Genomic DNA, 18,522 nt, shown 5'->3' with positions numbered 1-18,522 from the left:
AGTAAGAAAGTTTTCGACGATTATTTCTAGCTGATGTTTGAGAATTAATTATGATCACTCTGTATATTCCAAAGTTGGAATTTTTTTTCATATGAAGGAGTAGCCAACATTTATACTCGAAAAAATTCTGTCTGTATCGCTGGCGTAACTAGTTTCTTCATTAATTGCTATTTAAAAAAACTCTATATTTTCGTCATTATCTCGTAAAGGGTGCTTCTGAGTTATAAATTAAGCTGAAGAAACTCATCATAACTTGAGTTTGCCATTCCATTTTCGAGGTCAAATATAGGGTGTTACATTTAAAAAAGTGTAACTTTGGTCTATATCTTTGTTTTCGAACAGCCTGTATATATGACAATAATTTCAGATTGTGCTCTGGGACATCCTACACACACCACAAGAAAAGATTTTCAAAATATCTTCATTTACTCCCTCAAAATGAACGCCGCGTCTGGGGTGGGCCACCCGGTATAATGCTTTCATTGGAATTAGTGATTTTAAAAGAGGAAACCCATCGCTTCTATTTCAAGACAGTGATAGTGTTATCGACTTGAAAAAATTTATGATGGAAATAATAATAATAGCCATGGATGGGCAAATCTCGTTCCAAATGATAGATGTAATTTAGAAATGTCGGTCTAAGGAACAAAAACACGCTACTATTCCTTCACAACGTTTCGGCACTTTATTAGGCCTTCTTCAGGCTGAAAACAAGTAAAAAACAATAATCAGTGATAAGCGGAATATAAACATCACAATCGTCATGAAAAATTTTGAATCTACATATAAGACAATTGAACATAACAAAGAAATTCAAACTAGAAAAAACTATACAATCATGTTAAAACATCACAGCGAATTCAACAAGACATTGCATATAGAAAAGGGAGAAAAAATACTTAATAGCATGATATTCATTTCGATTTGAGGAAAGACTTGGGCTATTGCGCCGAAACAGCTCCACCGGATGTATGTCAATATGATGATCATACCGAATAAACTTATGGCAGTATTGCTCGGTAAAGCAGATTGTCTCATGAGGCTAAGGGCATTTCGCTCTCCCTCCTCTTCACACTTTTGTGCGAGTAGAGGCAAGACCATCAACTCACATTTTCTACAATCTAACTCGTAACGAACCAGAGAAACTGGTTTTCGTGCTTAACCAGCTCTTAGCCCAATTGGAGGCTGATGAAGTGCTGGCATAACAAGAATCAGCCCGGACAGAACCTTCAGTGCCCTACTTCCCCGAGGAAGCTTACTTATAAGGGCTTTTATGGTTTACTGATGATAAAAATCATAACGGATAGTCCAGCGTTCATTGGATCTCTCACAGCAGACAAATGCGATTCGGCACAAATATCCCAATGCAGGTCTAACCTCTCTCAATTAAGAAGGTGCAAAAAAGATTCCAAATCAATTGAATCATATTATTTGTTTAAACCGTATCTGTTTTATCTTCACGCCTTGACTTATTCAATTATCCAAAGTGTGAATGCATTATTTAATGGAATATGTATAAAATACATACATCAAAGACTAGCGGCTCGTGTATACATATTCGTATCCCAAAAAAGTTCGTGTTGGGATGCCCATAGGTTCTTCAGTCTGCTACCAAAATGAAATTTTGTTGCAGTATGTAGTAGGAATTTCCATTTTCGAACATTCTGACAGAATTCTCGACAATAATTCAAATTCAACCAGTTCAAATCAATAAGTCTTTAACATGAACCATCCGTAACAATATATTTATCAGAGCTGTGTCAAAGCATTATGTTTAGAGCTTGTGGAAGCACTTGAAGTCTTCTTGTGGCCCCGAATATTGTGCTCTTCAGCACAATATTCGAATTAATTAGCACCTAATCTCGTCGAAATATGAGCGATCGACATATTGATGACAGATCACAGGATATATATCGATAGATTGAATTATTTGATGAAGAATTCGTGGACAAAATCGATCAGTTCTGTAAAAACATCTGACAGAAAATAGGTAGTATAAGCCAAGGTTAAGGGTTTAAATGTGCTTTTTTAGAGTGTAGATCATCTCGGGTAAAATCATCTTGCTCATATGATGTCGTAGTTATGTACACCCAGGCATCGGAATTATTTTCTCGAGATGTCAAAAATACCGATCCAAATGAACTGGATACTGTGCAGTATACTTCATTCAAATTTATTTTAGCAGTCGGTTGGCCATGAAATAATTTTCTCAAGTTTTTGTAACTAGAACGAAGTTAGGTTGGCACTCATGAAATGTCGTTAACGTCATAACGCCGTTGCCACAACTAATATAAATTTTTATTACGAAAACGCCGAGAGTGATTGAAAAAAGAGACAGGGTTTCAGGAAGTGCTATTTAGAATTCAGGTCCGCTCATTCAAATAGTTATATTCTAAAATCCACAATACGTCAGACGGTAGCGAACATATTCAAGGTAAGAGAATTTATATAATGTTTCATCTGAATCTAAACGACTTATATTTCAGCTGAATATTTCCACAATCAGAAAGATTGTGAATGAAGAGTATGACAAAGAATTTCCTTCTATTGGGAGACCCAAAAAGTGGTGGCATTTCAGAATTTTATGTTTGAGTGAATTAATGCGAAAAGTTAACTACAGGATTTTCGATAAATGTCATCGGAGAATGAGTTCCCTAAAATGGATTTTTCTGTTTTTCATTTGACTTGTCCTATACAATGTAAATGTCTTAAGGTACTAATAAATACCTAAATATTATAATTACATCAATGTATTAAGATGAATAGCCACAAATACGCGCAAGTTGCCCTGTTACTGTTTATTCATGTGAAATTTTTGTTCAACGGTGAAGTTGCATCTTAACTTGAAACTTCCTTCAACTCCTTTTACTTATATTGATGCAAGATGATTTTTATTGAAAAATTTAACATTCTTGTAATTATCTGTTAATTCCTTCGGGAGATACCCATTGCCAACCACTTCATCATATGCATTTCATCTTCGGGTTAATATTTCTGAAATCTACAAATGATGTAAGCCAAAGAAGATAACAAACATTAACTCTCCTCAAGCTAGTGCATATTATGATATTATACTGATCTCTTGTATTTTCCATGCAAATAATTGGATTTGGTATGCCTTCAATCAGTTTGTATAAACTTCAATTATGTTCGTCAGATATTTTCCGAAGAGATTCGACATTGTGATAAAATACGTAATAACAGGAACTTTTACGTAGAACGGGCAACATAGCGTTGATTTAAAACCCAAAAATGTTTTGACAAGCTTCATAACCCCACATTTTCGTACTATACAGAGTGAAATGTGTCAAATTTCCATGGCCAACCGACTGCTAAAATAAAGTTGAATGAAGTATAGCTAGTTGTGAAGTACCGATACGAACAGTTGGGCGGAATTTTATGAGATTCGTATCATCAGAAAATATGAGAAAATCTTCAGGAGCCGTTCAGCAGATAACTCTAAAATTTCGCAAAATACTAATGATAGCATTTGCAGAACAGAAAAATTCTGATACCGCTATTCAATTTTTAATTCATATTGCCATTCATAGAATCATTATTTTTCTTCATGAAATCTCGAAACTGTGGGAGAGTACAAAGAATAACTTATCGTTTCAGAGATAGTCTGAATTCTTTCATTTTTAGAAAATTTCTTTGCTTTACTGTTTTCTCAACTGAATCCGGTTTTGCTCAAAAAATCTCACTTCTGACAGTTTTTGAAAAAAGTGCTTAGTGCTCGAGAATTCGAATCCTCAAAATACATGAAAATGTGAAAATTCGAAATCAAAAGGTCTAACCGTTTCGCATCTAAAAAACAGTTTAAAAAAAACCCATCAATAACCAGATCATCCTCTACAACAAGAGGTCTATTATCTGGTTCTGTTTAAAAACTTGCAGTTGTCATTCAAAAAATTTCTCTAACCTCTACGGCTCGTAGGGGATACATTCAATCTTAACTGGGGAGCCGACGATGCTAAATCGGGATTTAATCGAGCGTCGTGGAGACCTAGTAGATTTTGAAGATTAGATAGTAGAAAGAAAAAAAGTTCTATGATGAATGCACTTTCAGCAGTGGGGAAAGCGTTCGCAGGTTTTCAAAGATGTAAAAAAACCGTCAGGTGTACAATACTCGAGGGTGTCAGATTAAGATATTGTATCTGCCCTACGTGTCTCGGATAATGAATTCATGTTCATCTGGCAGTTTGCGTGGTGGGGCTGGCCATACGGAAGAGTTGAAAATGGTTAAAAAAAAATTTTTCGAGCTTGTCAGATTTTTAGAGGATATGTTAATTGGACCCAAAGGAAGCTACTTCTCAATGGACTCACAATTCGAACGTGACGCAAGGTCACAGCGATTCTTTGCAAATGCAAAAAAAACTCCTTACTTGTACATACTCGAGCCTTTCAGATTTTCATACAGACACAAATCAGGGGGGTTTTCTTAATCTGACAGTTGAAGATGATAACAAGGCATTTTTTTGAAATATCTCCTTTCCTATACCTCTAATCATTTCTGTATTCATTAAGTTGTAGATAATAAAACTCTATACAACTTTCGTCTGAAGCAATTTTATATATTCTTAACCGTTTTTGAGTTAGAGGGCGATAAGTGCGAGGAGCTCAGCCACACATGCGAAAGGCCAAGGTCATATAGAAACCTCGGTAGAAACCCAGTCTAATGTACATTCATCGTCATATATCTCAAAAACGTTCAAACGTAGAAAAAATGCTTCGAACAAAATTTGTAGAAAATGTTATGCTCTACAACTTATATAATTAATGCGAAAACAATTTGAAGCCCAGGAGAGGACACTATTAGAAAAAAATCACTCAACTTCTCAATTGAAGAAAATAGTTTGTTGCTAACTATAGTATGATTTGTGACACAAAATTGAAAATAAAAAAAGACTGATGGCATTACAATAAAGGCAAAAGAGTAACGAATTCATTCAATTTTCAAAATCCATCAGAAATGGGAAGTTCTGCAGCCAGTTCAGTAAATTATTTTAGGTTAGAATGAGCGCTTAAATTTGAGGCTAGCTTTAGCCATTTAAATGTCACTTAACAGTTGGTGCAACGTAATTTGAGTTAAGGGTGCATTTCAAGGGACACTAAGGGTCTAAGAGAATATATACTTTTCAATATGTAATCAACCACATTTATCTTAATCTGACACTCTCGAGTAAGTACAATTTTTCTACTATTCTGACAGGCTTTCCTGGACAATCGCTCCTATATACAGGTCTAATTTTTGGTAGAGGTACTCTACAGGGTGCAAGGTATCTCTCCTTATATTAATCTGATACGGTCGAGTTAATACCGAATTTCCCCAACTATGAATTTTCACGAGAATACGTGAGAGGAGAGACCAAGAAAAATCTTGTCTTATCGTGAAATATCAAGTCTAGTTCCAAAAGACAAGACGGCACGATACTGTGGTGCGCATCATAATGCATAATATAGGATTGCATTCCTGCTGCAACCAGGTTGAACATAAAAGCCACTTGGTACGTTTTATGAAAGTCTACTGCAAACTGAATCAAATCATACCCAAGCTGCGGCTAAAATTGCGACTCTGTGACAATTCTTCTGGTATTAGAATAATTCAAGACATTTCCAGGGGGTTGACTTTCTGGCGGGAGTCGTGCGGAGTAGTCTCATGAGAAATCATTCCGTTATGGTTTCCCTACCATACAGGGTGTGGTGTAATGAATGCGGGTAGAGGACTATACGGCGGTTCAGAAAAATATATTTTTAATACGTTTAGTAAAAGTGCCTTGGTTTTCGAGATATTGGAGATTTTCGAAAATTCAAGAAATTCCCACCCTTCGCACACGTGTTGCAGGCAAGACTCCAAATGGAGGAATTTGTTCAAACTGTTTTTTGAATAGTATACCTGGATAGATGCGCTATCGAATGTAATTCATCATTTTTGAGGCGCATGAATAGTTCTTCATGAAAAATAGATCTAACTCAAATTTTCCGTTTTGCTTATTTTTTTTTCCTAAGTTCAACCCGCGTGGTGTAAAAAATAATATGGTTACCTGAGTACCAAAGAAAGAGGAAACATGCCTGTTTCACTGAGATTCTGAAATGGTATAACTCACTCTATTTCCAGCATTAAATACCTACAAAATAAATTTCTATTACAATGAGTCAAGGCAGAGTTTGATGTAAGCCTTTTTCTTTGAATTTTAGAAACTGAAATGAGACTTGCAAGCAGAACAAAACAATTATTCATTAGAAGTTGTAAAACATCTAGTAGAGCTCCTGATGCCCACTTTGAACACTTTTTGCAAAACTCGATTCAATTAAACGATATTTTGAAATTGGTTTTTTTCTCTCGTATTCTTTCATTATTAAGCCAAATAGTTATAAAGTTAATAGTTTTTAAGCGAATTTCAAGTAACGACGTGAATTTTAGCACCTTTGTAATTAAGAAAAAAAGCTGAAAATTAATTTCTATTACATTGAGTCAAGACCTTTGCTACAAAAATGCTGAAATTTAGTTCATAACTTGAAATTAACTTGAAAATATTGATTCCACAACGTTGGGGTTCAATAATAAAAGAAAACGGGAAAAAATAACAATTTTAAAATATCGTTTAATTGAAGTTTCACAAATGATGTTTAAATTGGCCACCATGAGTTCTGATACATGCTCTATAGTCTACACTTTCTAATGAATCATAGCTTTATTGCATATCAACAATTTTAAAATGAGTATCGTTTCATTGAATTAAATTTCACAAAAGATGCTCTAAGAGGCACCATGAGCTTCAGTACATGCTCTATACCTTCTTATAGAAGATTGCTTTAGGCCCGGTACTTTCACCTTCGAATAAATTTTATTCAACGAATAATGACGTACCGACATTCGATCTATGACAAATAAACTCTTCTAATTAAGTTTCAATGACAGATTTATTCGATGAATAACACTATCTGAAAGTGAAAAGACTGCATTTTTACTAATCTTACGAATAAGACTTAATAAATGCGAATAAATTTATTTATTCGCACGTGAAAGTACCGGGCCTTATTCTGCTTGCATTTCTCATTTTAGGTGCTAAAAATTTGAGAAACAGTGTTTACATTAAACTAGGCCTCAACTGATTGCAATAGGAATTTATTTTGTATTAAATGCTGAAAATACAGAGAGTTATACCATTTCAGAATCTCAATGAAACGGGCATGTTTTTTCTTGCATTGGCTCTCAGGTAACCGTATTATTTTTTACACCGCGCTAGGTTGAACTTCTGGAAAAAAAATAAGCAAAACGGAAAAGTTGAGGTAGATCTTTTTTTCATGAAGAACTATTCATGCGCCTCAAAAATAATGAATAACATTCGATGGATCATCTATCCAGGAATACTATGCAAAAAACAGTTTGAAAAAATTCCTTCATTTCGAGTCTTGCCTGCAAAACGAGTGGTGAAGGGTGTTATTCTCTTGAATTTTCAAAAATCTCCAATATTTCGAAAACCAAGGCATTTTTACTGAACGTAAAATATATTTTTCTGAACCGCCGTAGAGTCCTCTACCCGCAGGCTCCATATTATCCATTCATTACGCCAAACCCTGTATAGTAGGGAAACCATAACGGAATGATTTCTCATGAGACTACTCGGCACGACTCCTGGCAGAAAGTCGACCCCCTGGAAATGTCTTGAATTATTCCAATACCAGCTGCGACAAGTAATATTCCTCATCGGTTCCGCCACTATCTAGCAAATATTCCATTATCCTTAGGACATCTAGTCTCTAGTCGTTCAATAAACTTTCATCTTATTCTTTTTTCAGGAATGCTCCGTGTTCATATTCGAGAAGCGATGTGCGGAAAAGCTGCACAAGCCGAAGCGGAAGGAGACCGTAACGGAAATCCTTCGTGCTTCCGTCAGGCAACTGGAGCGATTCAGGCATCCCAAGATCCTTCACGTGTTGCATCCGATCGAAGAGTGCGCCGACACGCTGGCGTTCGCTTCCGAAGCCGTTTACGCCAGTTTGGCCAACATTTTGGCCTGTTACGAGGTGAGCGGAAGTCAGAGCGGCATTAATACAGCTTCTAATCAGCCGCCGCAGAGGCCGCAACACGCTAGGGAGTACAATTTCTTGGATATCGAGTACAAGTATGGCATCCTTCAGGTGAGCTCAACGATTTATTGGTATGAATTTTTGACGGGTGGAAAAAGGAAATTCTATAATATCAGAGAAAAATCACATTCACTAAAAAAGCGAGCAGCTAGCTCATTAAGACCCGTTTGCACCAAACGCACTTAGTGTTAAGTGTCCCTTAAAATGAACCCTTAACTTAAATTACGTTGCACCAACTGTAAAGTGACATTTAAATGGCTAAAGCTAGCCCTAAATTTAAGCGCTCCTGTAATGACCACTTAGGTATAGGGAACTCTAACGATTTGTCAAAATCAGCTGACAGTTCGTTGCCGTGGGGCACACAAGCTTTTCCCACCCATTGATTCGCATGCTGTTTCAGTCGAGTATTGTGTTTTGTGGATGTTTTTGGAAAAAAATGTTCTTCCCGACGTTAGATTAGAGTGATAAGACTATAACTTTCTCAGAAATGCCTCTTTACAGTGATAATAAAAAGCTTTGTGTGCCCCACGGCAACCGACTGTCAGCTGATTTTGACAAATCGTTAGAGTACCCTATTCAAGGGCGGAATTCTAACCTAAAATAATTTGTTGAACTCATATAAACTGGCTACAGAACTGCTGTGGTTTTTCTAATAACGTCAAGTACCTTTTATTTGACAATACATTTCATTATCAATCATATTGCTAATTCAGCAACAAAAAGTTGTCACTCTTTGATAATAATATAATAGTTTACTTGACACTGACTGACAGGACAATAAAGTTAGGTTAATGAAATGACAACGATCATCGGCAACCGGCCAACCAATGAAAAGGCTTTATTAGACTAGAATGAAGTTGCACCAAAATAAAAAAAAACTGAAATATCACTAGATATGAAAACTTGAGGGCCCCTCACTTAAGATTCTGTTAAGCCGCAGTCGTGCAACTGGCAATAAAATTGAGCGTCCATTAACTTTATACTATGCTTAGTTAAGTACTCATTTTAAGGGGGATTGGTGCAAACGGGCCTAAGGGGTATGGATCCTCCAACCTCCTGAAAAAAGTAAAAATATTTATGATAGGGACAACCAAGTAGTTTGATCACCTAATTCTCACAACTACCAAAAGGAAGGAGCTGTTATCAAAGAATCAAGGCTGCTCTACGGATGTTCAATAATATGGAAACCGTTGAACGAGTTTTAGAGAATGAAAATTCAGAAAGAAAAATCAAAAAATGATACGATTGTAAATTATTGTACTAAGCCTGGTATCTTACATTTTGGTATGAAACTCGGTGTGGAATGATTGATTTTCGAACATTTCGAATACACTGCGCAAAAAAATTAACGCACATTCTAAACATCTCAATTTTAATGAAAGTTAACTCTACATTGACTCTATAACTTATTTTTTATGTTCTCTCGGGAAGGTTTTGAACGAAACAAGACACATTAAATGGAAGAAAAATTCAGGATTTCGCCGAATCTTATGTGAAAGAAAAGAAATGAACAATTTTCCAAATACTGAAATGCTGATAAGTGATTTAATACTTGGTATTTCCACCCCTTGCGTTAATTACAGCTCGGCAACGACGGTTCATACTCAAAAAGAGTGATCTTAAAATGTTCTGATCTAATCCTTCCCAGATTTGTCCGAGTTGGATTCCTAAGTCATTAAGAGTATCTGGATGATTTTCTGAACTTCTCAGCCTTCTATTGAGGTTGTCCCAAACCTGCTCAATCGGATTGAGATCTGGACTTCTTGCTGGCCATTCCATTCGAGATACTTCAACCTCTTCAAGGTACTCCTGAACGATGCGCGCACGATGGGGTCTGGCATTATCGTCCATAAAAATGGAATTTTCACCAATGTATGGGGCAAATGGCACTACATGCTTTTCAAGAATGTTCCTTATATACTTATCAGCATTCATAGCTCTATTATCAACGACCACTAGGTCTGTGCGAGCAGTCGAAGATATCGATTATGGTATGGGGTGGAATACCCCATACCATAATCGATCCTCCCCCGAAACCAGTAGTATTCAGGAAATTGCACTGAGCATATCTTTCATGTGGACGTATGTATACAAGGGAACGTCGATCACAATGGTAGAGGCAGAATCCAGACTCATTTGTGAAGAGAACTCTTTCCCAATCGGCCTCTTCCCAATGGATATGCTCTCTCGCAAAATCCAAACGCGCCCTTCGATGGGCTGGGGTAAGAGCTGGGCCTCTTGCCGCGAAACGAGGCCTTAAATCATATTCTCTGAGGCGATTTCTTATTGTCTGAGTGCTAATTTGCACCTCATGAGTTTGCTCAAGCTGAATTTGAAGGAGGCGAGCGGTTGAAAACCGTTGTCTCTACGAAGAAACTCTCAAGTAACGTTCTTGAATGGCAGTTGTTACCCGTGGTCTACCCTGTCCTGGTCTTCGGACATTCATACCTGTCTCCCTGAATCGCTGCAACATTCTGGCCACACTTGTATGGGAAACTCCAAACCTTTCTGCAATTCTTGTGTATGTCCACCCTTCTTGGGCACATTCCTCTTGGGTCAAATTGCGTGTTTCGCGTTGCATAGCGATCGAGTGTAGAAAATCAAACGAAAGAAAAACTATTGATCACCAGAATTGATCGAGAACAACTGATTTTAGAATGGAGCCAATACATTCAAAATCTGATAATATCATCTTTTTTTATTCCTGCTGGGAAAAAACATCTGTATTGAAGGAAACCGTTGAAAGTGGATAACATATGCATGCATAATTCTGATAAAAATAATTATCATTGAGAACACCTTCAGTTGTAGAATAAATTTGAGATTTCCATAATGTGCTTAATTTTTTTGCGCAGTGTATACCATAATATACTACTTTTCATTCTTAATTGAATCGTGTGTCTAACTCATTTTCGTCAATGGTTTTTTTCCTGTACCCTTCAATTATTAACATTATTTTTCACTCGTAACACTGGCCGTAATATCACCAACCATAATCAACAAACGTGAATCATAGCTGATGCAACAAGGGACCTCAACCTGATGCTGTGAATAATACAGATTCAATAAATTGAGAAGAAATAACAAGTAAACAACATTTCATCAACCTTCAAGTTGTCCGTTTCCTCATCAAACAGATGCCAGCTGTGTATTTATTTCTTGATTACTTGGGAAACTCTAACGGATGACAAATTATTTCTGCCATTCCAATTTGATCCAGAGGTGAGAACGACAAATTACGTCAGAAGCTTGGTCGTTAGGTCAATTTTAATGAACTTGAAGTTCGCCAAGCGAATCCAACAACGAATTCGTCGTATCTGCGATATTATTGAGTGAAACAAGGTACGGACATCGAGGCCAAACTGTTATTGAATTATCACTCGAAAATATGACGGTGAATCAATGTTTCATGAAAGTTTTCGGGAGGTAGTGATAGGGAAAAATTAAGCACGCTGGAAATTGATACCATTACACTGACGTTGAGGAAAGTTCAAACACAGCCGAAAGTTGATGATTGCTTCATCAACTTTCGGCTATATATTTATTACCGCAATTCAAATAGATTATTTGTTCATCATGGATCAGTTACTCAGTTGATACTTTTTATTATTATGCAGGATGGGCTTCTGAAAAAGAAACAGACGAGATAACCAGCGAAATTAACTGATTTCGGGTAAATGCTCGGACACGTCGATTTTTGATTCGAGAGGGACAACTTTTACAATCAGAAACGAACAACTACATATACAGGGTGTCCCACGAGGAACTTTACATACTCCTACCATATATAGGGTCTACCATCAACATCACGGATTGACCACTTAAAAATGTCTCCTATCTTTCCTTGGCAATATACAGGGTGTTTCATGAGTCGTTGGCCATAGCCTAATGGTGAATGCAGGTCATCCAGGTCTTTCAGAAAACTTGCTTTTTTGTATCCTAAGGCTATTAGTTTCGGAGATACGGGGTGATTCATGAATATTGGCCTAAATTTGCGATAGCCATAACTCTGGACGGCAAGGTCCGATTTTGATCAAATTTTATGGGTTTGTTCACTTCAGAATGCTCTTTCAAACGGCGCATGAAATATCAATATTTTCAGGGCAGTACTCAGAATATTGTGATTTTTCATTCAAGCTCCAAAATCTATATTTTTTACATACCTTACAGAAATTTCGTTATTGCCCTGAAAAACTACATAATTTATTCTAAGAAATCCAATTTTCTCTTTGCATGGCACACTTGTCACAAGGGAATAGGAGCCGGACGAATTCATATTTTATATCATTTTTTCGAAATGCGGTCCTGTGTTTACTCCTTCTGAATTATTTTAAATTCTGTTCAATTCTTCTTCATTTCAAACCGCTAGCACATACTGAGTGTTCGTAAAAAAGTGTTTAAAAGTATGCAAGGTCGAGCTGTGACTTTTTTTGAAATTACATATTGAATTTACATACAAATGATGTGAACCATCTTGGAAAATTTAATCCGAAAGTATATTAGCTTCGTAAAACACATAAAATTTATTCTTCAACAATGAAAATGTACTATCATAAGAGATGTTCAAAATGGAGTTCTTCCATCTCGACACATTTCCTAGCTCTTAAAATCAGATAATCTATTGCTTTCTTATCATATCGGGATTTTGTTTAACTTCTGCACAGGCTTCTTCTATCCTCTGCCGCAAATGCTCCCGTGAAGTTAGAAGTGTCTGTCACTTTTTCACGCACACTCAGTAGGAACTGAGGGTTTGAAATGAAAAAGAGTTGATCAGAATTTTAAAAATTTTTAATTCACGACCGAAGACAATTAAAAATATCATCAAAGGAATAAAACAGGACCGCATTTCGAATAAATGACATAAAACATGAATTCGTTCATTGTTGTTTTATGAAAGGAAATAAAAAGGTTTTTCGGAAGAATAAATTTTAATAGTTGTTAATAGTGTTATGAAGTGAATACACTTACGGATTACATTTTTCAAGAGGGTTTACATCATTTATGTCTAAATTCAATATGTTTTTTCAAAAGAATTCACAGCTCGACTTGGCATACTTTCAAACACTTTTTTACGAACACTCAGTATGTGATGAGGGTTTGAAATGAAGAAGAATTGAACAGAATTTTAAATAATTCAGAATCTCGGCAAAGGACAATAATTATTATCACCGAAGGAATAAAAACAGGACCGCATTTCGAAAAAATGATATAAAATATGAATTCGTCCGGTTCCTATTCCCTTGTGACAAGTGGGCCATGCAAAGTGAAAATTGGATTTCTTAGAATAAATTATGTAGTTTTTCAGGGCAATAACGAAATTTCTGTAAGGTAATTCCTTAGAATGGGTTATGTATTATAGTTTTTCGTGGTAATAACGAAATTGTTGTAAGGGATGTGAAAAATATAGATTTTGGAGCTTGAATGAAATATCAGGATATTCCGAGTACTGCCCTGAAAATATTAATATTCTATAAACCGTTTGGAAGAGCTTTCTGAAGTGAACAAACCCATAAAGTTTAATCGCAATTGGACCTTGCATTCCAGAGTTAGGGCTAACGCAAATTTAGGCCAATGTTCATGAATCACCCCGTATCTCCGAAACTAATAGCCTTAGGATACAAAATAAGCAAGTTTTCTGAAAGGCCTGGATGACCTGCATTCACCATTGAGCTATGGCCAACAACTCATGAAACACCCTGTACAAGATGATTTATTCATTCTCACCGAGATTTCATTCGACTATATTTCTGGCACTGTATATCGTAGAATTTGTAACACTTTTTACCATCTATTGGATTATGTATACCGAATATCATATTACCAGGACCGTACTGATGTGAAAATGACCACCCAACAGGCTACTCTCTGATATTTTTTACATCAATTCCAAATGCACACACAGGAATAGAATTCAATAATTCAAATTTTTGTCACACCCCTGAACGTTTCATGATGACCCAGCAGTATGTAAAGTTCCTCGTGGAACACCCTGTATACCTTCAACCCTTTGTGTAACAACCCCAATCCTAAAATTCTGAATAGAGGAGATGATGTGTGTGATACCTCATTTGAAAGGTCTTTGTATCTTGAGTGTATCATATTTCTTTTTTTTTTCTCCGACGATATCAAAATGAAGTTTGGATTGGGAAAATGTCGTCTTCCCAAAAATAGTAGACGGTATATTCAAGCCCAAAGAAGCATTCGGAATCGAAAAAAAAAATTATTCTCCACATTTTTCCGAAAAATATAAAAAGGGCTTTGCACCGATATCTCAAGCATTTCAAGAATTTTCCATCGAAAATAATCAAATAAAATTGAAAAGTTAAACCAGCAGAATGAATCTTCGAAATTGAAATTCTCCATTCTTTTTTCGTGTATTCTGTGTAGTGTACCTCTTGATTATTTCTTCAATCAGTGAATTTTGCACATTCTGGCAACATCAACTAGTTACATTATTTTCTGTCCCTGTATTGAATAACACGGAATCGGAAGACGTAAGTTCCCTTCAACTGCATCTGAAAAACCACGTGGTATAATTCCTTCCTGAGATAAATTTGATTCGTGCAAAATCCGACACTATTACTCGATAGTTTCTTCACATTTGAAAGATAACCACAAAATGTTATAGAAAAAGCTTAGCGTTACGTTCAAGCACAGAATACCAACCATCAAAATTCCATAGCCTACTTGGCAAATTTTTTTGAACCCACGTCAGTTTTCAGGATGTTTCAAGAAACATCATGTTATGTCTCTAATTTGACATAATGAAAATGACACAACTTTTTGATAAATAATGCACGAGTTCAAAAACTTTTGCCAAGCATATAAATAATCGAAAAAACACTCACAATGGACAAGAATTTTTTAAATTCTATTTGTGCTTTTCGGTTGCCTCATGCCTCATAAAATATAAAATACTCTATACGAAAAATATTCTATACTTAAACGGTTGTCTTAATCATTCAATAATCCTTGAAATTGTGCAGGCTATCAAATCCAAGTGATGCTAGAAAGTTTATATTGTGTTTTCAAGAAAAGTTTCGACATTATTTGAGATTTTTTCTCGTTTTGTTCTTACATTTATAGTTTCATCGCAGAACACCACAAATACTAAGGTTCTGTGGTTGTATCAAAGATATATATCATCGCAATAGGTCATTTCAGATTGACGTCAGGAGAAGGGGCACACAAACCATTTATGATATTTATGACCACAAAACTTTAAGTACAAGTACGGGTCAATATTGTGAAAAAAAGTCAGTTTGCTCAAGAAGGAAGTGCAATTCAATTCAAAACCCATTGAAATTGTGATGACGTAGAAGGTGGCAATGCCAAGCTCACTGACAGAACTCGGACTATTTCGTATGTTTCCTGAAAATAGCATTCAAAAAACCACTTCAACTCGATAGGTCCTACATCCACATATTCTTCCTTCGAGAGCAATATAAACGAACTGAATCTATCCCAATGTTTGCTCTATCTCCAGATCTTGTTTAACGTTAAACAGCCTTGATAGACGACGGGCAAACAGTGTAACAATGGCTTTGTTTCAGATAACAGAAGCGTTATCCTTCCTCCACTACTCCGGGCATGTGTTACATCGAAACGTGTGTCCTGCCAGCATTCTGGTGACGAAGAAAGGGACGTGGAAGCTTGCAGGTCTAGAATTCATAGGTGAGTAGTCTCTTCAAACCCCACCATAAATGTTCTACGTGAGATGAAATTCAATTCATGTTATAGGAAAGATATTCTGATTGGGTATACTTTATACCCTCATGAAGATTATGTAACTGCCATTAATAAACTCGTTTGGTATACCTATAAGTTATGGACGTGTCATGAGTCAAGCAAAGTTTTTGGATTTTGTAGTTTAATGGCTTTTCAAGTTTTTAATGGTCATAAAAATGAAAAATGTTATAGCATCACTCATATCAAGGTATAGAAAAAGTAAAAAATGTTCCTACTCCGGTCCTTATTTTGTCAATTGTATTGATCAGTTTAAGATTTATTGGACTTTGAAATGTCCCTCGTCATCTGATTATCATCCTGTATCTCCGAAAGGAAGGCGCTCAGGCAAATAAAACCTCTCGATATGAATCCACCTGATGACCTCAGTCTATGGTTTCCAATTGTCGCATTCACCCTGTAATAATTTTCTTCTGAATAACCATTTCTCGGTTCCCAGACTATTTACAAGGATTCGGTTTAGTAGTTGTTTTTTTTTAGATAGATAAAAAGTGACTTCATCAATGTCCTTCTTATGCGACCATGCAAAATTGGACTGCAAGCTTCAAAAGAGGTAAATTTTCCATTGAAGATGATGACCGTTCGGGAAGTCCAGTTTCTCTGTCAGTCCCCGAAAATATCGATACAGTTCATGACATGATTTTATCAGACCGTCCAATTTGGCTAAAACGGATATCTGAAGCACTGATATTTCATACGAACGCATTCATCATATAGTTCACGTCCATTTAGACTTGAGAAAAATTGCTGCAAAATGGATCCCCAAATGTTTGAATGTTGACCAAAAGCGTGCAAGGGTGAAAGCATCGCGTTCGTTCTGTGCTCGATTTGAAAACGAAGTAGACTTCTTAAACCGAATTGTTACTATGGATGAAACTTGGGTACATTTCTACGATCCAGAAACAAAGCAACAATCGATGGAATGGCGACACTCTGGTTCTCCAAGACCTAAGAACTTTCGTGTCCAAAAATCTGCTGGAAAAGTTCTTGCTTTTTGGGATTGCCATGGAGTAATCATGATTGATTTTTTGGATAAGAGTAGAACAATAACCGGAGATTACTATTCGACATTAGTGACCACTCTACGGGAAAAAAATAAAGAGAAAAGACGCGGAAAGCTATCAAAGGTGTTTTGATTTTTGCAAGACAACGCCCCTGCACACAAATCTCATGTTGCCATGGAAGAAATTCGTGATTTAGGGTTTGAATTACTAGAATACCCCTCCTTATTCACCAGATTAAGCTCCATTCGACTATCATCTCTTTCCTCAACGGAAAAAAAGTTTAAAATGTCGAGTAATAAAATATTTTGACATTGAAATTTTGTTTGGTTCTATAGTGGGCTAAGAATTTTTCAATATATCCTCGTATTTTGGGTTGTGCTTACAACTGCAGATTAAGAAAACTGGCAATGTTCCAAGATGCTGTTTTGAAAATTAGCTTCAAAAAACTGAACGGATTTTCAACAGATGAATTATTATACAGGGTGAGTCTTTGACTCGTACAAATATTTCAACAGTAGATTCTTGAGGTCGAAAGAAAGACTTTTTACCTCTACCATTTTTTCCGATTCGACCCTGATAGAAATATATAGCCATTTTAAGTTTTCATTTATTTAGGATCATGAATTACACTACCAGATCAGCTAGAGAAAGGAACATCTATGTTGCATTCAAATTCACAAGTGTGACTTGAAGTTTTTTATGTACCTGCAGCTTACTGCCTCTGTGTCCCTCTATACCGCTCTATTGCCATATACAGGGTGTCCGGTTAAATGTGGGAAATCTCTTGGATTCAGATAAAACATAAAAAAATAAGATGAAAAGTTCCCATCATTTTTTTTCCTAGCTGTCCTCCCTACGGAGATACGACCTCATAAATGACGCCACTGGAAATCCATTTTACTGGAATCCATTTTAAACTACTTAATATAATTTGATGAAAATTTTATAATATGATCAACAGTAGTAAGGGCCTCTTGAAATACTGCCCTTAAATTTGAATAAGCTTGTTTAGTTAACCAGGGGAGGTCTAGGTTGTACATTTCAATGCTTACATTTTTAACAGCCTATATGATAAAGAGTTAAAAAAAATTGGATACCTTGAACATTAAGCTAAAGAACAGGTATTTTTGTTCCTTGTCGATGAAATGAACCGTTCTCGAAAAAAAAATGATGAAAGAAGTAATTTTTTATCTCTATTAAAAAGAACCATGGATTCTATTTTTTTTGTTCGCAACAAAGTGTGATCCGAAAATTATTCAATAACGTATACTAAAAATTTTTTGTTCTTTGAATAACTTACGTATCACACTTTGTTGCAGACAAAAAAAATTCGAATTCATGGTTCTTTTTGATAGAAATAAAAAACCACCTCTGTGTTTTTCGAAAACGGTCCATTTTATCGACAATGAAAAATAGTACCTTTTCTTTAGCTTAATGTTCAAGTTATCAAATTTTTTTTCAATTCCTCATCATAGGAATCAAGGGGAACCTCTTCTGATGCCAGTAGAGTTTTCATATTACAAAAACGAATTTTGCGAATGATTTTCAGAGTTGATTCTCGTTCATCTTGTAGGACTTTATTTGATATCTTTCAGCTTCCACTGTCTCCTTGTTTGTTCCTCTGTATTTTGAAATTTTTTCAGTGTGCCTATCTAGAAGATTGTTATTATTTGGAATC

General features: G+C 35.9%; 1 protein-coding gene across 2 annotated transcripts in view; it reads left to right on the top strand.

Moving 5' to 3' along the window:
* The window catches only part of LOC123312530 (SCY1-like protein 2), a 322,515-nt gene that overhangs the window by 123,499 nt on the left and 180,494 nt on the right, over positions 1–18,522 (top strand). For both annotated transcript variants that reach the window (XM_044896997.1, XM_044897006.1), the window contains exons 3-4: positions 7,804–8,145; positions 15,648–15,768. In XM_044896997.1, coding sequence (XP_044752932.1) covers positions 7,804–8,145; positions 15,648–15,768 — 463 coding nt within the window. The remainder of the gene's footprint in view (positions 1–7,803; positions 8,146–15,647; positions 15,769–18,522) is intronic.

The sequence above is a fragment of the Coccinella septempunctata genome, chromosome 1 (assembly GCF_907165205.1).
Source record: "Coccinella septempunctata chromosome 1, icCocSept1.1, whole genome shotgun sequence".
NCBI lineage: Eukaryota > Metazoa > Arthropoda > Insecta > Coleoptera > Coccinellidae > Coccinella > Coccinella septempunctata.
This window is presented reverse-complemented; position numbering and strand designations above follow the sequence as displayed.